This window comes from Jaculus jaculus, chromosome 9 (assembly GCF_020740685.1).
Source record: "Jaculus jaculus isolate mJacJac1 chromosome 9, mJacJac1.mat.Y.cur, whole genome shotgun sequence".
NCBI lineage: Eukaryota > Metazoa > Chordata > Mammalia > Rodentia > Dipodidae > Jaculus > Jaculus jaculus.
This window is the reverse complement of record NC_059110.1, coordinates 131,225,832-131,251,948: the sequence shown is the minus strand read 5'-3', so window position 1 is coordinate 131,251,948 and position 26,117 is coordinate 131,225,832. Positions and strand designations below refer to the sequence as shown.

General features: G+C 35.9%; 1 protein-coding gene and 1 non-coding gene across 9 annotated transcripts in view; both read left to right on the top strand.

The window, feature by feature from the left end:
* Positions 1 to 26,117, top strand: part of Cep112 (centrosomal protein 112) — a 471,814-nt gene that overhangs the window by 104,771 nt on the left and 340,926 nt on the right. For 7 of the 8 annotated variants that reach the window (XM_045157990.1, XM_045157994.1, XM_045157992.1 and 4 more), the window contains 6 exons: positions 88 to 206; positions 2,814 to 2,957; positions 16,443 to 16,597; positions 16,892 to 17,021; positions 17,919 to 18,011; positions 18,769 to 18,828. In XM_045157990.1, coding sequence (XP_045013925.1) covers positions 88 to 206; positions 2,814 to 2,957; positions 16,443 to 16,597; positions 16,892 to 17,021; positions 17,919 to 18,011; positions 18,769 to 18,828 — 701 coding nt within the window. The remainder of the gene's footprint in view (positions 1 to 87; positions 207 to 2,813; positions 2,958 to 16,442; positions 16,598 to 16,891; positions 17,022 to 17,918; positions 18,012 to 18,768; positions 18,829 to 26,117) is intronic. The other variant, XM_045157993.1, reaches the window with a different exon arrangement.
* Positions 25,413 to 25,549, top strand: LOC123463681. Its single transcript, XR_006639072.1, has one exon. It is a non-coding gene; the product is annotated as a U4 spliceosomal RNA (small nuclear RNA).

Sequence of the window (26,117 nt, the reverse complement as noted above, 5' to 3'; positions counted from 1 at the left end):
TTTGTTAACCAATTCATTGTATTTGTATATCATCAAACTCTTTAGTTTCTAGAATTGGTTTAACTTTGTCTTCATCATCTTTGACAGTTCAGACCCTTATACGTGACTGTCAAGTTATCAGAGAGACTAAAGAAAACCAAATCACAGAGCTCAAAAAGATATGTGAACAAAGTGCAGAGTCTCTGAATAATGTTTGGGAAAAAAAGGTAAGCTACCTAGAACAGTAATAGAAAATATAAAAGTATGTGCTTTAGAGTGGTGTTTAGCTATAAAAATAATAGATTTCATATGATGTAGAAAAGTATGGAAAATAAAATAAAAATAATTAAAATTTGAGGGTAACTAGATATAGCTAATGTTTATATTTTGATATACTCTCAAGGTCTGTGGTTATTAAGAAAACATACTTTTGACTTAATTCTTGTAATGTTTTACAGTTTTATCATAGCCAGTATATTTTAAGCCAAATGATTAGGGAAATTGTTTTAATTTTAGTTTTGGTCCATTTCATTCCTGCAATTCAGGCAGCATGATATAATTTAGACTCGGGTTTGTTGTGTACACTTGGTTTTGACATGCACGGTATCTATAGTGGACGACTCATGCTTGCAGGCATATGTAGAAGGGCTTCGGTGCCAGTTCTATAGGCTTAGCAACAGTCTTGAGTCACTTTGAAATGCTAGACATAATTCTGGTTTCAAATATATATTTCTGCACAATTACAATGAAACATAACTGGGATTTGAAGGGCCACTTAAAGTAAAGTTAGAGCTGCGTGCGTCCTCTGTGCAGCTCTTTGTGAGCCATCCCCATGCCCCGTTCATCTAGAAACTGGAATACAAGTTCCTGGGAGGTTCAATTCCCCACAACCCATGTAAGCCACATGCACAAAGTGTTGCCTGTGTCTGGAGTCTGTTTACAGCAGCTGAAGGCCCTGGTGTGTCCATTCTCTCTCTCTCTCAAATAAATAAAGTGAAAAGTTCCTAGGATCCTGACCAATACTAAGTACCGGTTGCCTGCATTCTGCCTCTAGTTCTCACCAGTTCTATTTTTTCTTTTTCTCTAATATCTTCCTGGTCAAATAAGAATTCACACTGTCTATGTTGGGTCATTTCCCCCTCTTTGTTCATAGTGAATCACCTACACCAAACGATTTTCAATTTTATTTTTTAAACTATGGGGAATTTTTAAAATATTTATATTTATATTTATTTATTTGAGAAAGAGAGATACAGAAATAGTCAGGGAGAGAGAAAGAGAGAGAGATAGAGAGAATGGGCATGCTAGGGCCTCCAGCCACTGCAAATAAACTCCAGATGTGTGTGCCCCCTTCTGTATCTGGCTTACATGGGTCCTGGGGAGTTGAACCTGGGTCCTTTGGCTTTGCAGGCAAGTGCCTTAACTGTTAAGCCATCTCTCCAGCCTGATTTTGAACTTTTGCTCTTGAGTAGAGAAGAAGCTCTGGACTCGGATAGGGTTAGAATACTATGCCCTTAGAACAAATGAAAGGATTCCCAAGGCTGAGGAAACATTTCCAGCTTCCTTCTTGAAGCCATCCATTGAAGCTTGCCCAGGCCTCCTGTATTTGGTTATGGTTTCCTTAATTTAGTTTACATTGATTTATAAAGCAGCTTCCATTTAAACAATGGGTCAATAATAATCTCTCAAGAAAGGCCTTTGTCCATGATATATAGGCTGTCCTTCTTTGTAAGCATAATCATTCCCTGTTTGATTTATATATGCAATCTTTTTGTTTGTCCTTTTTATTGATTATGAGGTGGCTAAAAAAGTTTCTTGTTGGGAATTTAGGTAGGAAAGAAACATTTTTCTATATAAAGATTTGTAAATGAGTCAAATAACAAAGATATTAAGATAATATTCCTAGTTAACAATAAAATTATAAATGTCTGTTGTTTTCTGATTTAGGCTAATTTAAATGTTTAATTGAGGCAGGCAGGCATGCACGCACACACACATATACATACATATGTTTTTTTTAAATTTTACTTATTTGCAAGGAGAGAGAGCGAGAAGGAGAGAGAGAGAAGGAGAGAGGAGACAGACAGAAAGAGAATGGGTGTGCCAGGGCCTTTAGCCACTATAAAAGAACTCCAGATGCATGCACCCCCTTGTGCGTCTGGAGAACCAAACCTGGGTCCTTTGGCTTCTCAGGCAAGCACGTTAACTGCTAAACCATCTCTCTAGCCCTATGTATGTTTTAATACTTCACTTCATGAAACCAAAGAAAAATTGTTTCTTAATTTTGATCTTTGTATAATATCTTTACTTGTGGGTTTTTGTTTTGCTTGTGTGTATGTGTGTACATATGGTGTGGTGTGTCTTTGGTGTATTCACATGTATGGTCTGTGTGGCACCCTATGTGCTGGCCTGTGATGGGGAGTGCTTGCTGTGTTGGCTACAGGGAAATGTCCCTGTTTATCACTCTTTTGCCCAATCTTATTTGACTGGGATTCTCTTACAACCTCAGAGCTTGCCATTATTTTCATCAGCTCCAGCAATGTCTCTGTTCTCCTTCAGAACTGAATTACAGACATGTGTGGTCATGCCTAGCTGCTTATGTGGGTTCTGCACTTGAGACATCTTTCAGGCCTCCTTAGAGCTTCATGCTTGCCCAGGAAGTGCTCTTACCTGTTGAGTCATATCTATAGACCTATGTGTAAATTTTATAATTTTTGTTCAGGCCATCATATAGATATAAATAAAAATATTAAAAGACAAATATTGGAAAATATTTTTGAATTGCAAAATAATGTTTCCTATAGTAGTGAAAGAGTCTCAGTTTTCTTGTGCAGCTTCACAGTGCAGTAGCAGAAATGGAAAAGGAAAAATTTGAGCTTCAAAAACAACATACTGAGAATATTCAGGAGTTGCTTGAGGACACAAATGTGCGTCTGAACAAAATGGAGAGTGAATACATGGTGCAAACACAGTCCACAGTAAGTTCTTTTTAAACAGAATTAGTAACTTTTTCTTATTTTCCATGTTCCATCTTTCATGTTTCAGTGATATGTACTACAAATAAATTTCTTACTACATTAAAAGAAAAAAGCTTTACTTTCCTACTTTGTACAGATTGATGTGTGACAATGGACCCTTGAAGTTAATGAAAATAAATAACTTGTAAAAAAATCTTTTAAATGGAAGATATGATTGTTTTACTGAAAGCACTTAATGCTTATATGGGAAATCGCAAAGGAAGATTGGAGTATTAGGGCCAGTCTGACAGATTTTCTTGGTGAATTGTCTTGACTGAGGGATCATACCCATATCACTCGGCTGTACCTGTAAAGATCCCTTACTGGATGATGCAGAAGGAGGCTGCACAGCATGCAGGCTGTGGACATTCTCCCAAGTGAGTTGGTGCCTCTCCCCCTGCCCTAAGAGGTCTTCTATGAATACACCGTTGTACAGTGCAGGTTACAGAGGGTGAACACCTTCAGCCTTGTAGAAGCTTGCCTGGCTTCCTAACATCTGTGAGCCTGGAAGAGCTTCATAGATTTGTTCCTGTGCCTGTGGGTCAGGGCTGCTCACACCCGAGACTAGCTCAGCTCATCAGTCTTGTTCCAGATCTAACAGTACCGTCAGATGGCCCTCTGTTGTATCCCAGGCAGGATTCCAGTCCTCATTTACCATCTGTAGCCCCCATCCTCATCAGTCTAGCTAGGTCCAAATATTTTCTTGAATCTAAAGCTGTGGAATTTGAACAGAAACTAGCTAACCAAGCATATTATAAATATGTTATCTGCCCCCCCCCCCAAAACTAGCAAGGCCCAAAGTCTGTCTTATGGGGTAACATAATGGGAAGTTGAGTATGCATAGTGGTTTAGAACCTGTGATTTATGGTTCAAATCTCAAATCCTTAATAGTTTATGACTAATGTTAATGCTTCAAATCTTAGTTTTCCTCACAGCTGTGCTAGATACAAATTTTATGATGTAACATGTTATTTTAAATATTCAATAAATTGCTATATATAAATTTATGTCATAAGCTCAATATGTAATTAATATTATCTTTGAACACATAACATAGAAGAGTAATAGAAACATATATGTGAAAAAGACTAAGTTTAAAGTTTATCAAATTTGCTTGAATAGTGAGCTTGGCATATGATATGCTCCATATCCAGTCTCCTAATATTTGGAATTATGGTTCAATGAAGGGAAAGTACTTCGTAGATTTGAAAATAATAAGTAAAAATGTGTTGTTATACTTTTCAATATCTCCTATTAATGATGCTATATTATTTTTAAATATAAAATAATCAAATATATATGTCAAGGTCTATAACTAGGAAACTTATGTGAACAGGTTATTTTAAATACAGTATTCTCTTAATCACAAAATAGTTGCTTGGAGATGCTTTGGTCTGCATTGTATCCCTTCCATAAAAAAAATAAAGGAAAATAATAAATAAAAAGGCAGAAACACAGAAGGGCAAAGAAAATGAAAGGGAATATAACTCTGGGCATTTGTAATAGTCACTTATATGTCATTTTGAGAAAATTATGAGAGAATTCTTTTGGTTTATTATTTCAGTCATGGCCCATTATGGCAGGGAAGGCATGTGCAGTTCTTGGCGACAGGAGCATGTGGCAGAGGCTTTTCATGTCACTGGACCAGGAAGCAGAGAGAGTGCTGTCAGGGCCAAGAGCCAGAGTATAACTCTCAAGGGCCTGCTGATAGTGACCTACTTCTACCAGCCAGTTCTCTCAGCATAAACCTATGGGTTCTACAGCCTCCCACATCAGTACAGCCAGCTGTGGAGCAAGTATTCACAAGCCTGTGGGAAACATTTCATTTTTTTCTAACTTGAAAAATCATATATTTTAGTATATATTGTTCGTATGTTTCCTGTCCATTTTAAGTTTCTTATTTATCCTCTTGGTATATTTTCATGTTCAGTTATTTATCTTTATCTTTTTCCTTGCTTTTAAGGAAGGGCTGTTTTATATATTTATATTCAAATCAATTACTTTTTCTCTTAATATTCTTTTTTAATGTGACTCACTCTCTATATATGTATACACACAAAAACTTGCATTTTAACATTTTCCCCATATTGTTTAGTGGCATTAAGAACACCCATATGGAAAAAAGAAAACACATATGGATGTAAAACCAGTATTGCCATCCATCCCCAAAGTTTCCTCTCAGACTCTACACCCAGGCAAGAATAACTCACCGTTATATCTCTCATCTAACCTTTTGCTACTGCCCTTTCTACTATCAGTCTTCATGATGTCTTTCATCTTAGGTATCTCTTACAGCTGAAATTATAAAGTATTTATCCTTTAGTGACTCAGCATGTCTTCCCAGTTCACTCCTGTTTTTTTAAAAATATTTTTTGTTTATTTTTATTTATTTATTTGAGAGCAACAGAGAGAGAAAGAGGCAGATAGAGAGAGAATAGACATGCCAGGGCCTCCAGCCACTGCAAACGAACTCCAGATGCGTGTGCCCTTTGTGCATCGGGCTAATGTGGGACCTGGGAATACAAGCCTTGAACCGGGGTCCTTAGGCTTCACAGGCAAGCGCTTAACCGCTAAGCCATCTCTCCAGCCCTCACTCCTGTTTTAGCTTATGTGTAAAGAAGGCTGTGTAGTAGTCCATTGAATGCATACACAACAGTTATTTACTCATTCATTGCTTGGGTACTTTGGTTGCTTTCATCTTTTCCTGATTGTGAATCAAGCTACTGTGTGTAAAAATGTCTGATATTCAACAGTATGGACAAAATCCAAATTTAATTCTGAAGTGTGTTTTCATGATCTGAACCTAAATTTTCATGTCCTTAAATACTAAGTAATTTGAAAGTTAAAATTTATAATATGTATTAATTGCTCAAGTATTACTACATTAGCATATTTTATTAATTAAATGTTATTAGTATGTAAATATGTTTCATGGTAATTTTAATTTTATAAATTTGGTATGGAACTCAAAGTACACTTTGGATCTAAAAGAAACTGCATTGTGTTTCTAATGAAAGCCAAATTGAAAAGTTAGCAGTCACATCTTGTCATATGTAGTAATAGTAAATATAGAGACAGTGGAAAGCTTCTGTCAGCAGGGTAGAACTTGGGAATGATCAAGATGAGACAGGTCTTGCTGAGCAGCTTCCGACTTAATAATTAAACAAGGAAGAGTTCCAGGCATGGTGTAGCATGAAAGACAAGACTGTCACTGAGAATTCCTTCTCTGTTGTTTTTTCAGGCTTTTGTTCCTTTTCCTTTTGAATCTTTATAGTTTTATGGACATTTATTATATTATAAACCGTCTTAGGTTAGTTTATTTCATTTGGTATTGGCAGGAAATTTTTATAGAAGTCTCATGTTAAACATGTGTACTATTGATTTTTAAATAAATATTAGGATATGTAAATATGAAATTTATAGCAAAACTATTGGATGTTTGGGAAGATAAATGCCAGAAGATGATAAGGCTCTATTGATGTTCGGGTTTAGACTCACTTAAAATGTGCCGGTGGGTCAGGTGTGGTGGCACATGTCTTTAATTCCAGCACTCAGGAAGCAGAGGTAGGAGGATCATAGTGAGTTCAAGGCCATCCTGAGACTACATCGTGAATTCCAGGTCAGCCTGGACTAGAGTGAAACCCTACTTCAAAAAACAAAAAAAATGTATTGGTGGCTTTATTAAGATTATAGACCTTATTAGTTGGAGTACTTAACATTTTAAAAAATATTTTATTTATTTGTTTTGTTTGAGAGAGAGAAAGAAGCAGAGAGAGAAAGAGAGAGAGAGAGAGAGAGAATGGGCATGTCAGGCCCTCTAGCCAATGCAAATGAATTCCAGATCCATGTGTCACCTTGTGTATCTGGCTTCCATGGGTACTGGGAATTGAACCTAGGAACTTAGTCTTCATAGGCAAATGCCTTAACCGCTAAGCCATTTCCCCAGCCTCATTAACACGTTATTTTTATCCTGAGGATTCAGCTATCTATTTGGCAAATTCTACAAAGTTCTTCTCTTATTTTATATATATATATATGTATGTGTGTGTGTGTGTATGTATGTGTGTGTGTGTGTGTGTATATATTTTTTTTTGTTTATTTTTCTTTATTTGAGAGCAACATACAGAAGAGAAAGAGGCAGAGAGAGAGAGAGAATTGCTTAACCACTAAGCCATCTCTCCAGCCCCAGAATAACATTTTTAGACTTGATAAAAATATATGAAAGTACAAACTATATTGAGTTACAGTTATCAAAATGTTAATAAATAAGAATGATGGTGTAACATATGTTTTCAAATTAATGCAAAATATATACATATCTAGGAGTGAATCTGACAGCAATTTTTGAATGATTAAATAGTATTTATTATACAACAGTGTAATTAATGCACAGTAAAAATACCTGTGATTTCTATTAGCCATAAGTGTTGCTATACTACCTTGATTTGATGGTTACATTCATAATGCTGCAGTTCTTATGGCAATGAAAAGAGAAACATCTGCATTTGCCTCATTAAAATTCACCAATACATTGAATTCTATCTATAGCTGTCTATGGGTAATTAGGGCAGGTTAAGAGTGTCACAAACTGTAAATGCCTGACATATATTAGTTATTATTCATGGTGACACTACTTCCTAAAATTCACTTATGTAAGCTATAATGTTATAGTCATGTCAAGCTTTCTAAATTCACATTGATTGCAGTGGAGAACCTCAAAATAATATCACTTTATAATTTTTAAAATAACAGCCTTAAAATACACTTTTTTTTAGAACTTACAGAAGATTTAAGAAAATAACTACAGAATTATCATATCATCTATACTACTTTGCATGACACTAACATCTTGCATTATTTTGGTATACTTGTAATAAATGAATCAATGTTGATATATTATTATTAGGGAAAGCCCATAATTTATTTGAATTTTCCTAGCTTTAACTTGATATACCTTTTCTTTTTTAGAATGTCTCCTTAGGCTTTTCTTCTCTGTGGTATTTTCTCAGACTTTCTTGGTGTTTTCAGACCATGACAGAGGGCTACAGATTAGGCACATTACAAAATGCCCCACTAGTAGAATTTGTGTGACATTTCTGCCACTATAGGTGTTATTTATAACATAGTACAAGATTATTGTGTTGCTATTTGCTACAACATGGATGCCTCAGAGATGTCTTTATGTGGATGGGGAAAACTTATCTCTAAGGTATACACTCTGATTCCATCTACAGAAAGATGAAAGCTCTTAAAGTTTATTTCTGATGGCATACATCAGAAAAGTAATTTATTTAAAAGTTGGCAAAATGTGTACTTAAGAATTTGTGCCTTCTTGTATACATGCCATATTTTCACAATATGCATATAAAAAATGTCTTGTTCTTTATGCATAGACATTGAAATTGGGACTCCAAATAGTTGCCTATTATTGGTCCTTTTTAGTGATAACTTCTAGATAATTTCAAGTGAAATTTATATGTAAAATAATAGCATTTATATATCTAGACTCAATTTAGATACTATATATTTATATCAAGAGAGGTTGTGAAAACAAGTGCCCAAAGGACAGTTTATATATCCTAGGACATGAAAGTAGGATTGTCATACTTCTTACCAAAAGCATGTGTTTTTCCCAACTTCCTCTTTTCAAAATGTTCTCTTAATTCCCAGGTGTCTTCATTCTCTCGACACATTTGATTTAGAAATAGAAAGATTTATGTATTTTGCCACTTCTTCCTTATTTAGTATTTTTATAAACCATCCTTCTACTTCTCTAAACATTGTCTTGGGTTGCTCTCTTCCCTTCTGTTTCCACAGCTACCAGCTGAGTCCAGCCCATTGTTGCCTCATGCTTGGGCTCCCAGTAACCTGCTGTGTGTTTTCCCTCTCTTGCTCCACATTGGGAAATGCAAACTTCCCACTTTCTTTTGAACAGGAATTAAATCATTAATCTCATGCCCATTATAAATTCTGCTTATAAGCCATGTCATTTCAAGAAGTCCAGCCTAGCATTCAGAGTGCCTCCATTGAGTTCCCACTGCAGGAAGATACTCTCTGTTTCCAAGGTAATATTTTCAAAGTAGTCTTTCATTTCCTATACAGTCATAGGGACCTTCCCTTATGTTGATCACTAAATCCCCCTCTGTACCGTCTGCAGTCTGCCAAGACATGAAACTGTGTCTACATCTTTTCTAAGATAATCTTCCATTTTTTAAAAAAAAGTTTTGGTTTACTTTTATCTATTTATTTGAGAGCGACAGACAGAGAAAGAGGCAGAGAGAGAGAGTATGGGCGCGCCAGGACTTCCAGCCACTACAGACGAATTCTAGATGTGCGTGCCCCCTTGTGCACCTGGCAAACGTGGGAACTGGGGAATCAAGCCTTGAACCGGGTTCCTTAGGCAAGCGCTTAACCGCTAAGCCATCTCTCCAGCCCGAGCTTCCATGTTTTTAATACATTTCCAGGACTGTTCCTTGTATTGTTGTGAACAACCATCTTCCCTTTCTGAGAAAAAAAAAGCAAAACATGTGCATCTTTTCTCAGAAACATTTTATTCCAGTTTTTTTTTTTTTTTTTTTTTTGAGGTAGGGTCTCTGTCTGATCCAGGCTGACCTGGAATTAACTATGTAGTTTTAGGGTGGCCTCGAATTCATGGAGATCCTTCTACCTCTGCCTCCCGAGTGCTGGGATTAAAGGTGTGCACCACCACACCTGGCTACATTTTATTCGAGTTTTAAGCCACCACTATTTTATGTCCTTTCAGCTCTTCATATTGTTTTAAAATATTTCTCTGGAAGTCTGGAGAGATGGCTCAGTGCATAAAGCTCTGGCCACGCAAGCATGTAAACCTGTGGTCAGACCCATAGTGTCAATGTAAAAAAAGAAAGCAAGGTGGGTGGCATGTGCCTATAGTGTTACTGCTGGGGATGTGGTGACAGGAAGATTCCCAGAGGTGTCTGTCTAGCTTAGACAGGAGAAACAGTGAGCTGCAGGTTCTCCAAAATAAGGTGGAGACTGATAGAAGAAAATACCCTCATACCAAACTCTGACCTCTTCACACACCCAACCCCCCCCCCATGAAAACCTGTGAATATTGTTATTGTCTTAAGGTGCTTCATATAGGCCTGTAAGTTTCTTGTTGACTTCATGTGATCCCATTGGTTGAGTGACTGTTTAAGATAATGCACTACTGGGGTTTTGTTCAGGAAGTCTTTTTCCATTCCTATATCATGTAAAGTTCCTCCTATATTTTCTTCCAGTAGTAGCTGAGTTTCTGGTCCTATATTGAGGTCTTTGATCCATTTGGACTTGGGTGTTGTGCATGGCAAGATGTGTGGATAAAGTTTCAGTTTCCTGCGTCTGGTTATCCAGTTTGTCCAGCACCATTTGTTGAAGATGCTGTCTTTTTTTCCATCCTATATTGTTAGGGCCTTTGTCAAATACCAAGTAGCTGTAGTTGCTTGACCCAAAGTCCGGGTCCTCAATCCTATTCCATTTGTCTATACTCATGTTTTTATGCCAGTAACATGCTGTTTTTATTACTATGGCATTGTAATATAGCTTTAGATCAGGAACGGTGATGCCTCCAGAGGTATTCCTTTTGCTGAGGATATGCTTGGATATCAAGGCTTTCTGCCTTTCCATATGAACTTTGAGATCATTTTCCCTATTTTGTTGATATTAAAAGTTTTAACATTCTTTACTTTGAACTTATATTTGTGTGCAAAACACAATGAGTGTTCAGAAAATGCTTTACAATGAATAATCAAATAACTGCTACTATGCATTTTATTTCTTAACTCAGAACATTGTCAGTCTGTACACAAGTATTTGTTCAGTAAATGTAGGTCTGAATACAGAAGATACTTTCATTGCATTCAGTGCCTGTCTGCATCTCAGAAGTTATGCAACTTTCCAGCAATAGTTCTGTCTCAGAAGATGCTCAGAAACTGAAGAATTAGTGTCATAATCATTTTTAAGAAAATCATATATCTTTCCCAATTTTATCTGCTCAGTGCTAATTTACTCTTTTCTTCTTGCTTGATAGACTAGTTTTCTTTTTCTACCTCTGAATACTTTTCTTGACCTCTAGTTTTTGTCCCCCCAGCTAATGAGTGTACTTTTTGTCATAGCCCTGAAATCCACAGAGCCAGTATAAACTGGAATGCTTTTGTCTGATGGTCTCCTGTCTGTCTGTCTGTCTGTCTGTCTGTCTGTCTGTCTGTCTGTCTGTCTATCTATCTATCTATCTATCTATCTATCTATCTATCTATCTATCTATCTATCTATTTATCTACCTACCTACCTACCTACCTACCTACCTACCTACCTACCTATCTATCCATCCATCATCTATCATCTATCATCTGTCTACCTATCTATGTATTTATCTATCATGTATCATGTATCATGTCTGTGGAGAAGTAATCTTTGACAAACTCCTAAAATATGGTCCTAGGTGTGTTGCAGATAGCTTGGACATTATATTTAAGTTTACTTTGAAAAGTATGAACCTGAAGGACTATGTTGAATTTTATGCTGAAACAATTAGCCTTAGGATTTGTTTTGTATATTTATATAATTATTAAAGTAGTAATTGTATGGAGAGATGGCTTAGCAGTTAAGGTGATTGCCTATGAAGCCTAAGGACCCAAGTTTGATTCCCTGTTCCTATGTAAGCCAGATGCACAAGGTGGTGCATGTTTCTGGAGTTTGTTTGCAGTGGCTAGAGGCCCTGATGTGCCCATTTTCTTTCTCTTTCTCTCTCTCTCCTAAATAAATAAATAAAATATTTTTAAAATAGTGGTTGCTATAAAAAGATAAGAATAATTTGTTAGAATTAGAAAGATTATATAATGGAAATTACAATAAGTTCAGGATAGGCTGTTTACTTTGTTGAAATGGGGAAGGAATAAGGATTGTAGGATGAAATGATTTCATTGTTAATCCATCATAGTTAAAGTTATTCAATACAGTTTGAAGTGCAGACATCAGAAGGTAATCACATATTAACTCACTAACATTACCAGTAGAGAGTGAGGGGAGTTTGATCCTGAAACTCTAATTGTATTCTAGTTGTCTATTTTAAAACAAATTTCTTGGAGGTAATTTTTGTCATATTATAAAACTAATTGCTTTTGACATTATTGATCTATGCTAAGGTATATACTTAAGAAATCATTGGACAGTGAATAATCTTTTATTTCAATAGGTTTTTAGGGGACATTATGTGGAAATAGTTTGCTATCTCCATTGCTTTATTCTCTTAGAAAATTATGTAATATCGTGTCTCCAGTTTCTGAGTATCACTTACTTGCTGTATTACTAATAAAAGAAAAATAAGAAATGAATAAGATCATAGATGATTTAAACAAGGGAACTCTACAACCATCAAAAAAACATTAACAATTCTTACCAGTGTTTAATAACAGCCGGAATAATTTAGAAAGCTAAGAATCAGGCCTCGGGTCCTTTTAGTATAAGTATTTTGCTTTTCATTGTCACCTTACATTATTAAATGCCATATCTTCCCAGAGAATTGCTGTTAGCTCACTTCCTGTTCATGTTATGAGCAGAATGCTACAGTTTTGGAGATGCCATAGCACAATAGAGTGGGTTTTGATTCAGAATCTTGCCTCAAATTCTATTCTGCTGTTTATCTTTTATTCAATTTTGTTTGTTTATTTGAGAGCGACAGACAGAGAGAAAGACAGAGAATGGACATGCCACGGCCTCCAGCTACTTCAGATGAACACCAGATGCATGCACCCCCTTGTGCATCTGGCTAATGTGGGTCCTGGGGAATTGAGCCTTGAACCAGAGTCCTTAGGCTTCACAGGCAAGTGCTCAACCACTAAGCCATCTCTCCAGCCCTTGCTCATCATTTTACACAAGGTCAAGTATGGGCAAGGCAATTTTGCTGAGTCTTAGTTTTTTTCATATTTAAAATGACATCACTAATTCCTGTCTCATAGTTTGAGGGAAAGATTAAATGACCTAAAATTCATTAGTTAGTTAACACAGTGCTTGGTCTACAGGAGGAACACACTGCTAATTACTGTTAGTATCTTTTTATCAGAGTATGTTGATACTCTATATATTTCTTTGATAGTCAATTGGGTAGTTATATTTAATGTAGTGAGTTATATCCATTGCTTTTGAAATTTTGTCCTTTAATTTAATTGTTGTAAAATAAAACAGTACACATCTACCCTCTTAACATTCACCATCAGTCACACTATGCACAGTGCTGCTTAGGATTTCTAGGCTGTTTTATGCTTCATGACTGACACAAAACCTCCTGAGGAACAACTCCCATTTGCTCCTTCTCTAAGCACCATCATTTTACTCTCTGTTGCTGTGGATTCTTTACTACTATAGATAGTTCATATGACTGGAGTTATAGAGTCTTTCCTTCTATGACTGTCATATCTTACTTGGTATAATGTTCTTGTGGTTCATCCAAATTGTAGTATATGATGTATTATTTCCTTTTTAAAAAACATTTTATTGTTATTTATTTATTTGAAAGAGAGAGAAAGAGGCAGATGAGAGAGAGAGAGAGAGAGAGAGAGAGAGAGAAAGAGAAAGGGAAATAAAATGGGCATGCTAGGGCTCCAGTCACTGTAAGTGAACTCCAGACATATGCACCACCATGTGCATCTGGAGAATTGAACCTAGGTCCTTAGGCTATGCAGGCAGGCACCTTAACCACTAAGCCATTTCTCCAGCCCTCCTTCTTTTAAGGCTGAATAATATTATATTGTATGCATGTAACACATATTTTAGGCATTATCTACCCATAAATATTGGCATGGTTTCTGTTTGTCGGTTGTTACACAGAGTTTCAGTATAAACACAAAACTGCAGTAGTTCTCTGGGATCCTGACTTTAATTTGTAGGTGATGGGACCAAATAGCATAAGAAGGGAGATTTTTAATCTTTGGGGAACCTTCCTACTGCTTTCTATAGTGGCCACATCTTCCACATTCTTGCCAATAAGCATGTAATGGTTCTGATTTCTACAATAGCATTTGTTATGCTCTTGTGGAACATCAGAGGTTGCCAGCAGGTGGAGACAAACAGGGACTGAAAGATCCCCCCAGTGGTGCTGCTGGGGGTTTGTCAGGACTTGTAGACACACAGATCGATATTCAGGAAGGGTCGCAGGCCGGCCACAGCAACCTGTGCACATGAGTATATGAGTCAGAGTCACCATCCACTTTCCTTGAGACAAGGTGTCACATTGATTTGGATCTTGGCAATTATGCTAGACTAGCTGGCCAGTGAGCCCCAGGGAACTTCCTGTTTCCATGTCCTCAGTTCTGGGAATGATAAGGGTGCACCACTATGCCTGATATATTAGGTGGGTTCTGGGAGTTGAACTGAGGTCCTCATGCTTGCAAGACAAGTATTTTACCAACCGAGATATCTCATCAGCTCTAGATCTTATAATGTTTTGATCAATTAAATAGTTTATGTTAAATTTCAAGTTCACTTTATCATTGTTACTTTATTCAGTGAGATACAGATATATGAGGTCATGATATTGTTTCAGTGTTTACCACTTCCTTCTCTGAATTGTATTTTCATCATTTTTCTTTCATAAATATACTTTGCACAGCATTTTCTCTCATTCTTGCTAAGTTCAATTATTCATATTGCAGAAAGGGGATTGTTTGGTTTTCCTGGCTGATAGGAACTCTTTTCCTTAGGCAAAGTCTATAAATTAACAATTTAGTTCCACTTTGCTTTAGTTTTTTTTCTTTAGCAATTAGCTTATTTTCTAATATTTTATAATGATCACTTATTTTCTCTTAATATAAAGAGTAAAAGAATTATATTTTCAAATTGTCTTATAATCTCTGTTTGTGTGTCTTTATGAGTTTCTCAGTTGTTCTTAATTAGAGAATGATCTACTATAAGTCACTACAGGATAGCCAGAAATAGAACTTCATCTCTTAGGGTTTATTAAAGTACAGTAGCATTTCTGTTTCTTCTTTGTATTGCCCCTTTTTCATAAGTTCCAAAGAAGAAGGAATACAAGTAACTTTTAATTGACCATTTCAAATTGAAAAGCTAAGCATTTATTTTTTTCTTTATATGTGTAAGAAGCAATTGTAGTTTAGAGTATGCTTTAGAAAATTGAAACTATCTTTTGAAAGTGAGCAGGATGCATTGGAATGAAGATACACATTTGACAGGCTTTGACCCGGAACTATTATCTGTTTCAAAAGGTTACGTTATGTAACCTATGTACTTATTTTTTAAAAAAACTATTTTTATTTATTGATTGATTTAAAAGAGAGAGAGAGAGAGGAAGAGGCAGATATAGTGAGAAAATAGGAACATTAGTGCCTCCATCCACTGCAAATAAACACCAGACTCATGTCCCACCTTGTGCATGTGACTTACATGGTTACTGGAGAATTGAACTTAGTAGGTCCTTAGGCTTTGCAGAAGAGTGCCTTAACTGCTGAGGCATGTCTTTAGCCCCTGAGCTGTGCTTTTAAGCATAGTAGAATGATGTATGTTTTACAGATTTGGAAGCTCATGAACCAAAATTTAACTCATATGCCTATTCAGTTTTGTATTGGAGAAAGCACAAGATGTTGGAATTACAATATTATTTAATGTTTAGCTTTAAATTTTTATCTTATAAACAGTATAACAGGTTCACCATGCAAACTTTCTAGCTACATTTATTAAATGTTTAGCTGTGAAAATAAATCAGTTGCCCCTCAGCTAATGCTTGCTTACTTTAATTTTAAATACTGTCCAAAAGGCCATAAACACCTTTATCCAGGTTTTAATGCAGTCTTGCAAAAGTGAAAAAATTTTAAATAAACTTAAATATCAAATAATACTTAGGCTATTTGAATGATCATTTGAATGCCATGGGAAAATATAAATGCTTTTAATAAAAGATCCATTGAAGATAAATGAGTAAAAAATTGTATGCTCATATGAAACCTATGTAATAAAATATCCTTATATACTTGGTAAAAATAGTTACATTAGTTATATGATATCCCTGGTGTTGTAATTTGTGGTTATAGATTTTATTTAAATTATTATATTGCTTGTTTAATTTTAAAAAGTTTTTAAAACTTCAAGTGATGAGAAAATGACAAATCAAAACTCTAAAGATAGGGCTTAAAGAGGTTGTAATCTTTTTAGAGGGACTTTTCTTTACTGACATGCTCCTTTATCCTGAAACATGACAGATTCAGTAAATATAAATGGCTGGAAACATGTAAAGTTGCCATTATTAATTTTATGATCAAAGGGATTTTTTAAAAGATGTTGCTAGATTAATTTAATTTTACTAGTGCTATACATATTTGTTTTTATTATTCTCATAGATAGTATGATTTTCCTGTATGATTAAGGGCATTTGCTATCAAGTCAGATAGAGGTTTTCTCAACATTGGTCTATTCTTTTAGAACCACATGGTCAAAGAACTGGAGGCCCGTGTCCAGCAGCTGACTGGAGAAGCAGAGAACAGTCATCTACAGAAGCAGAAGTTACTTAATGAAAAACTGGAACTTGAAAGATGTTACCAGATCACATGTAATGAATTACAAGAAGTAAAGGCAAGGTATTGGCTTAAATCAGACATCTATTGGCTATAGCTATAATGTACTGATTTAACTCTATACACGAACTGTAATATTTAGGCATACTTCATGCAGTGAATCTGAGGAGATTTTTAACCTAAATAGAATTGTTTGCTTATTAAAGTCTTTTAGATACAAGAGGTATGCTGTTTGAAAACCTTTGATAAAAATGTGGATATGTTGAAAGATAATGATATTTGGATTTAGCTAATTAAAATATCTGTTTTAGAGATTAGTTTTAATAATATTGGAAATATTCTTTTCCAATGTTTTAGGCGCAACATACTGCACAAAGAGAAGGATCATCTCATAAATGATTATGAGCAGAATATGAAACTGTTACAAACCAAATATGATGCTGACATGAACCTCTTGAAGCAAGAACATGCTCTCTCTGCTTCTAAGGTAGTGTGTGCACTAGGAGATATGCTTACGCCACTCAGCCTTTCTTTTGCTCAGCTTACAGCCACAGGCAGTCATGTCGATGCTAATTATTTCACATTCTAAATTATTCTCTCCTTCCTTTGGTCTCAAAATCACTTGAGATTTCAAAACTTTTTGTTGGTACATAAAATGTTAAAGATATTAAATGTCTAATAGACCACATAAACAGATATTTAGATATTTAATAAACTAAATTCTGCTATAAGTTAACTCTGTTTACTCAAGATTTTAAGGAGGGAAAGAAGTTCTGAGAAGACATGCTTAGTTGTTTTAATAATACATTATGAAAGTGGCTTCAGACATTACTATTATTCTGAGATCTTGGTTCAACTTTAGTTTTATACTTAAAATTATTTTTTTTCTGTAAGTCTGTATACCAGTTACATTTTTATAACATTACATACTATGAAGATTTTAACTTATATTTTTACTCCAAAAAAGTAAATTTGGAATGCAGGCAGTACTCTAGTTACTGCCTAGTCTGCACTCAGCAAACTTTTGTTTCCTTATAAAAGTGATTAATTTTTGTTTTATAAAAATATTTCTTCCATCAGTTTTACAGATTATTTCATTTTTATTATTATTATTATTATTATTATTATTAAAAGGTTTTGCGAGGTAGGGTTTCCCTCTTGCCCATGCTGGCTTGTAATTCTCTATATAATCTCAGGGTTGCCTCAAACTCATGATGGTCATCCTACCTCTGCCTCCTGAGTGTTGGGATTCACCACCATCCCAGCAGATTATTTTAATTCGGACTTACTTTTAGAGATTAAAAAGTTACTTTTGATAACTAGAAATTACAGGATGATACAAAAATCAATCCTCTGACTTTTATTCTTTGTAAAATCCTCCCAGGCATCTGGTAAAATTGAAGAATTAGAACAAAACATCTGTCAGTTAAAACAACAGTTACAAGAATCAGAACTTCAAAGAAAACAGCAACTCAAAGTGAGTCTTGTATTTTTATCCCAAACAGTCACCCATCTTCCTTCCTTATTTCTTCCTTTCTCCTTCCCTTTCTTCTTCTCCCCTTCCTTCCTTCCTCCCTCCCTCCCTCTCTCTGTCTCTCCCTTCTTCCTTTCTTTGTGTAGGTGGGCCTGCACATGCCATAGCACACATGTGGAAGTCAAAGGATAACCTTCGTTGTCGGTTCTCTTCTTCCAGCTTGTTTGAGGCAGATCTCTTGGTCATTTCAGCATTTACCAGGATAGCTGCCCACAGACTTCTGGGGGTCTCTCACTCTGAATCCCATGTTCCCATAGGCACTGGGTCACTGTCTCTGGATTTATATGGGTTTTAATGATCCTAAGTCAGATCCTCACACTTGAGCAGCAAGCACTTACTGACAGAGCCATCTCCTCAGCCCAGGACTATCTTTTTTCCCTTTTAAAAACATTTGTGTTTATTTGAAAGGAGTGGGGATGGAGAATGAATGCACCAGGGCCTCTGGCCATTGCAAAGGAACTCCAGACACATGTATCAGTTTGTGTATCTGTCTTTATGAAGGAAGTGGGGAATTGAACCCAGGCTGACAGGCTTTAAAAATAAATTGAGCCATCTCTCCAGCCCAGGACTATTTACGAATATATAAAATTCTGAATAAAAATTTGAAATCAAGTAGATGTATTCCTTTCATTGGGTTACTAATTTATTGGCTCTAGTAGCAAATTAGAATGTAATAAAAATGAACATTTATCATTCACAGGATCAAGAAAAGAAGTTTCAAATGGAGAAAAATAATTTAAAACACAGCTATGAAAAAAAGGTAATATATTTTGTGGGAAGCAATGATACATTTAAAATAGTAAATGGCAAAAAGATAAAAGCCTAGCAGATGAAGCACTGGTAAGGAGCAGTTTTTAAAAAATATTTAATTTATTTATTTATTTATGAGAGAGAGAGAGAGAGAGAAAGAGGCAGATAGAGAATGGGTACACCACAGCATCCAGACATTGCACATGGGGAATCAAACCTGAGTCCTTAGGCCATTTCTTTTTTTTTTTTTTTTTAATATCAGAGAGAAAGACAGATAGATGGAGAGAGAGAGGGGCGCGCCAGGGCTTCCAGCCTCTGCAAACGAACTCCAGATGTGTGCGCCCCCTTGTGCATCTGGCTAACATAGGACCTGGGGAACCGAGCCTCGAACCGGGGTCCTTAGGCTTCACAGGCAAGTGCTTAACTGCTAAGCCATCTCTCCAGCCCCTTAGGCCATTTCTTAAGCCACTTCTCTGTGGCTAGTTTTTATAAAATATGTATTCTATCCCTTAACACATGATTTGCTCCTAATTTATTTTCAGGTAACCAATGTAGTTTCAGGTTTCTTTTTAGTTTAGGCACAGCTTTTTTTGTTTCATTTTCTAATTAGCACATATAAAACACATGTTATATTTGATGAGTATATATATGTATACATACATACATACCTGCATACATATATATATATATGTATATATATATATATATATGTGTGTGTGTGTGTGTGTGTGTGTGTGTGTGTGTATGTATGTATAGCTTACCTCTCCTAAAAAGCACTTTGAAATTGTATTTTTCTATCAGTTTAAAAATAATGGGAATCGGTTCATATTCTGTTATGTCGTACATATAATGGGAACTCTGAATATATAATCAAAACATCTTGAAACAATGAAATAATTTGCTCTACTTAAATATTGATAATAGTTGTTTCTGTTATGTAGAATAGTGCACACTTTAAGGAATATGTTAGTGTTCCTATTCTTACAAATCTTAGGGAGATATTAACACATTAACCAGCACAGTCTAGAGAGTTCTCTATATTTGTTACTATAATACTTTAGTTCTGATAACTTTTTTATTTATATATTTATTTGAGAGAGAGAGAGAAAATAAAAAGACAGGGAAAGAGACAGATAGAAAGAGAGAGAATGGTTGTGTCAGAGCCTCCAGCCACTGCAAAGGAACTCCAGATGCATGTGCCATCTTGTACTTCTGATGTTATTTGGGTACTGGGGAAATGAACTCAGGTCCTTAGGCTTTACAAGCAAGTGCTTTAACAATGGAGCCATCTCTCCAGCCCTCTGATAACCTTTTGCTGCAAGATATAGGAATTAGAGTCGTTGAAATAAAGAAATGTTTTTTGATGGATTTGTCATTATTTGCCATCCTTACATTTGCCAGAATAATCCACTTACAAAATAGGCATATAATCAGAAATGAGAAGTTTTACCCTTCCACTAAAATATACAAATTAAAACTAAACTTGGTTTATATCATAGCATTCTCAAACCACTTCGTATATCACACCTTGTATCCAAACAGTCACTCAGAAGATATTTATTAAATGCTTACATTGCACAAGGTATCATGTTGGATAATAAGGTGAGGCTTTATATCAGTTAGACCCTTTCCTTCAAGAGCTTAATGCATCCAAGGGATGTATTGGATAGTGTATTTTAGTCATGTAGCAATACATTTCTCCCAATGTGTGTTGGCATGCTCTTTATAATAATTTTCTTACTGATGCAGTTTTAATGTAGTTCAATGCAAGGTCTGAAATATATTTTATATTACAAATATATTTTATATCTGAACAGGAAGGTGAAATATGTTTTCCTTGAAGAAAGAAGTTTTTCAGTTTCTATTGCTGAGAGATGCAGCTTTGTAAATATTTTTCTTACCAAAAGAAGTACACACATTGCCATCAGTCTTTTCTTATACTGTATAAGGCATGTGGACCCCTTGGGTGTGCTTGGCCATCCTATTCACTGGGCAACTCTGGCTTCTCTTGCATCATGGACTCTCTCTGCTTCCTGCCATGAGGCTCTCTGTGGTCAGCCTCTTCCTGGGGGTGGCGTCTGAGTACCTGTAAGCCGGTGGGCTGGAGTCGAGGAGCAGGACGTTTATTTGAGAGAGAAGAGGCTGCTCCCCTCAATTTCTTCATGTCCTGGGCTTCCATTCTTTCATGTGTAGTCCTTTTTTCCTACTGTTATGGCTTCTTGAGTTTTTAGCCACTAAGTAAGCTAGAGTGTCTACCATCAGTCTCTCATACTGGTGAATATGCAGAAGAAAGGGGATTTAAACACATTTTTAAGTGGTGTTTTAAGGCAAAAAGTTCCAGCTCTGGAAGCCCCAAAAAGCTAGCCTTGGCCTCCTGCCCCAATATATTGAGGAGCTAGGTAGTGGTTTCTAGATGTCTGTTCTCTGTTAATCTTGCCTACCACAGCAGTAATCAGGTAACCCAAAGTAAAGGAGACAGATGCAGAGTAAATGTAGGGATGCTAAACTTTTATCTTGTGATAAAAAAGTGAGTTCTAATGTGTCTCATAACTTAATCTTTATACAGTAAGCTACAGGCCATTCCTGCTTTTGTTTACTTCTGGGAGCTGAATTAAACTTCTTTATTATGCATTGTAATTGCAGCCATTCCCATTCTGAGCCATCAGCTCGCCTTGCCTTTCAATAAAGCAACCAGTTACACTTTATTAATTGTTTTTTATTGTAAACTGGGCTGGTTTAAAGTCATAGCAATCTTTAGAAGAAAAATAACTGTATTTGTTCATGTTACATATATTTCTAACATTATTTATATTGGAAGAAAATATTGCTCAGCATATGACTTTTTGTTTTACAATTAATTCCATAATCTCCTCTTTTAAATTGACATCTGGTCTTCTTTATTAAACCTGCTGTGATCTCAAGCCTTGAAGATTTGATGTCTTGTACCCCCCTGAGGGAATATCCTTTTGGACTGCTCCAAAGAACTGGCATAAATCTCACATAACCCTGGACTGTGTAACTGGATAGCTCAATGGGATGTATAAGGCTTTTGTTTGTGAGACAGTGTTACAGGTGTGCACATTCAATAACTTTTGGTATAAAACTTAGTTCGGAGTATCTGTTCAGGGAGGGGAAATGCCATCTGAATGACATTATTTCCTCATGCCAGTGTGAAAGCAGCAGGATGGGGGCATAGCATTCCACTTGTCTTTGAGGTGAAAACAACAGCATCAGATGCTGTCCCTAATTTAAGCACACATATTATCTCATGGTCTTTATTGATCTCTGGTGGCAGTTGCCTGCTCTTAAGATCTTTGAACATCAAACAAATAATAGGTAGTAAAACTAAATGTCATTGTTTGATGAAGTGTCCTAATCTGCTAAATCAGGAAATGGTTAGAGTCAATGATTTTACTAGCAAGGAAACACCTGCCTCCCACAAACAGCCTACTGCTTGTTTTCCAAACAGGCACGGGGGAGTGGAGGATGGTGCTGTTGAGTAGGAGGACTGGAGGCATGAACAATCTTAAATGTGCTAAGACTGACTTGTAGTCATTCTGATATAGCTGCGTAACAAAGGCAAGATGAGTAACTAAAATGCAGTTATTATACCCAGTGTTTAACATCCATAGATACTTGAATTATGCTTAAAAATTTTAAATGTTTTCAGAGCAACTTTATATATTTCTTGACCTATATTATTCAACTACTATTGACGTGATTTCCTTTGTGCCTTCCCAAAGTTAAAAAAATGAAATTGGGGGTGAAAGGGTTTAGAGAAGCCATGCATCCAGTCAGCCACACTTTTCATATTGGTGAGCAGATATTTGAACAGTTGAGGATAGGTAGACTTGCCTGAGGGCTTGTTTGGAGGTCAGCACCAGCTCTGTGATGTTTGCTGTGTCATAGTGTCCACCACAGCTTATCTGTTTCCTGATTTACAGCATAGTCTTTTTGTGTTTATACAGGTAGTTGTGATTAATTTAGGAGGAAAAGGAAGTAAAAACCATTTAGTAAATGATAAATGTGCTCGTAGCTACACAGATCAGTTTTTTTACAGTAAATTTTTGTGTTTGGGAATATGCTATGTATCCTAACTACCGGATTTGTATTTTAATTATTATCATTTATACATTCATTTTTGGTATTAGGTATATATTATGGAAAAAACTAGAACTAAATCATATTAAGCCTTTTCCCTACTGCTTTTGGGTAATATACCACAATTGTGTTTCAAAAAATAAATAGAATAGAAATAAAAATAAAAAGGGCAATAACATGGTCTCTAGGTTCTTAATTTTCTTTTATGTAAAAATAAGAATTTATGTGGGCTGGAGAGATGGCTTAGCGGTTAAGCGCTTGCCTGTGAAGCCTAAGGACCCCGGTTCGAGGCTTGGTTCCCCAGGTCCCATGTTAGCCAGATGCACAAGGGGGCGCACGCGTCTGGAGTTCGTTTGCAGAGGCTGGAAGCCCTGGCGCACCCATTCTCTCTCTCCCTCTATCTGTCTTTCTCTCTGTGTCTGTCTCTCTAAAATAAATAAATAAATAAAAATTTTAAAAAAAACCTTGAAAAAAAATAAGAATTTATGTAATATTCTAACAAATGAGCATTGAGATTTTACCCTACCTGGCACTTAATTATCACTTGAAATATAGTTCTAAAAATACCATCATCCGGAAAGGATTTCAAGCATGCATTATAACTGCATTCTATTAGAAAAGACAAACCCAGATAGAATTTATTGACTGTTCTAGTGTGGTCCAGGTATGCTGGGCACCAGGGATAATAAAGCAAATGAGGAACAGCTTCTGACTTTAAGGAGTCCACTAGGTCAAAGGTCCACATCAATGCATGTGTGTTTCACCCAGAGGGAAGTCCTTATTCCTCACTCAGATAGTTCCTTCTTCCTTTCAAAATTATCTGAATAGTTTTAGAACTAGTAAATTAGATCAAGGTTGCTTATGTTATCATACTCACCAGCTTCAAGAGGTGGCAGCTGAACATTTGACAGGGGTTAAAATTGAATACAAGTGATATACAGCGCTTAAGAACTCAAAATGCTTAGCAGGGGACTGGGGCAAAGGCTCATTGGTTAAAAGCACCTTCTTGCAAAGCCTCTCAGCCTGAGTTCAATTCCCCTGTACCCATATTCAGCCAGATGAACAGTGTCATGAGTTTGTTTGCAGAGGCAAGAGGCAGTAGCAGATACATACTTTCCCTCCCTCTCTCTTTCTCTCTTTCTGCTCATAAATAAATAAATACATTTAAAATAAACAATAAAGTGCTTAGCAATTCAGGGTCTGTCTTTGAAAGGGCAAAAAATGGGTGTTGGTAATGATCTGAAATTATGAGGAAAATGTTTGAGTTAGAGCATTTAATAGAACACTAATAATTTTTCACATTTATTGAGAAGTTGCTATATTTCCTGTTTTCTTAAGAGTCTTGGAGTGATTCACTGACTCCACTCTTCTGTGCTTACTGTTCTCCCCATTGTTAGAGGTGACTGAGACAGAATGTAGGGATGTAAATCCATGTAGTCTCATTCTAGAGCTTCCATTGCACTTACCATGTAATTTTAGATAGATATTTTCTTTTGTGTAAGAAATAGTTAATTTGTAAGTTTTTTCCACTTAAAGGGATAAATATCAATCGTGCTTTCATGTCATGGTATACTGGAGGAGTGGTCCCAAATTAGGGTACTATTGCTTGGTGAGTTACTAACTCTGACCATATTCCCTGCTAGTTCCTCAATGCACCAGAGAGAAAAGCAGGATAGCCCATTTAAAACTCTGCTGGGAACTGTTTTGGCAATTAGATTTTCCCTATAGCTCTGAGCATGAAACTGTGGTAAGAGAGATGTGACAGAAACAAGGTTATGTCCCCTGTAATTTTTGTCAAGCACCAGATCTGAATGAGGAACACTGTCCAAGCTTGGGTGGGAGAAAATATCCCAGATGGGACCTTATCGAAAATACTATAGAACAAGGGCTTGTGGTATAATGAGGAAGACTCAGAAAAAAGGGTTCTTTGTGAAAATGTATTACTCCAGAAGAAAATGTCAAGAAATTTATTGCCAGATATAAGAAGATATGATTTCTATGGGTGAGAAACATATTCAAGGAAAGAAAAGGGCGATGTGAGCATGGAAGTTGTTGTCGTAGGAGGAATATATGGAAATGAAAACACAAGAGCTCATTCAACATTCCTGAGAGCTGCATGGAGCCAGACAGATATAAAGAACTGAATCAGTGACAGGATAGGAAAGCATAATTATTCTCAAGTTGCAAAGGAAAAGGGAAAAGAGTAAAATATCAGGGGAAATTATTATGTATACTATAAAGCATAAAATAGAAAACCAGCATGCAATAATTGTTTTGAAAGAAGTCTCCAGAAAGTTAACACAAAAATAATTAAAAATATTCAGGTCTGTGTGTGAAAATTTATGATCACACTTTATCAGAGAAAAATCAATAAAATATTTTTAAAAGCATTTGACTTGTAGTACAAATAAAATTACCATCTGTGTCCAGAAAAGAGAAAGCAAACAGATGGCATTAGTCTTAGTTGTAAATTTAAATGCCACTAAAACAGAGTGCTTTGAACAAGGGCAGTACCATAGTCAGTGCAGTTTCTTTAGGTGAGATAATTGCTAATTGAAAACTTTCCCCAATATCCTCCCATGTCAATTTACAATATAGCCAGCATGAATTTTTGAGAGTCTTTAAGGAGGTTGAATTATTCTACTTTAAAAAAGAGGCTAACATTGGCGTGGTGGTGCATGCCTTAAATCCTAGCACTCAGGAGGCAGAGGTAGGAGGATCACTGTGAATTCGAGGCCACCCTGAGAATACAAAGTAAATTCTAAGTCAGCCTAGACTAGAGTGAAACCCTACCTCGAAAAACAAAAACAAAAAAAGAGGCTAACAATAGTTCCAACTTGACTGTATTTACTAAGTACAAAACTAATATAACAAAATCTAAGCTACAAGGACATGCCTTTAACATGCAGAAATATTTTATGTATACATTTGTTTTACTTGTGTTACTAACAATTGTGCATACACTGGGCAAATGCACCAACATTGAAGTACCTTAACACACAGGTACTTGAACAAGTAATTAAAGTGATTTATCTTCTTTAAGAAAAAAAAAAGCAGCATTATAATGCTGGGGATATAGCTCAATGGCAGAGTGCTTACCTAGCATGCAAAAGGCTAGGTTTTATCCCTAATACCTATAAATTAATGAATGAATAAAATAACTAATTAAAAGAGAGTAGCATATGCTGTGTTTTTAGG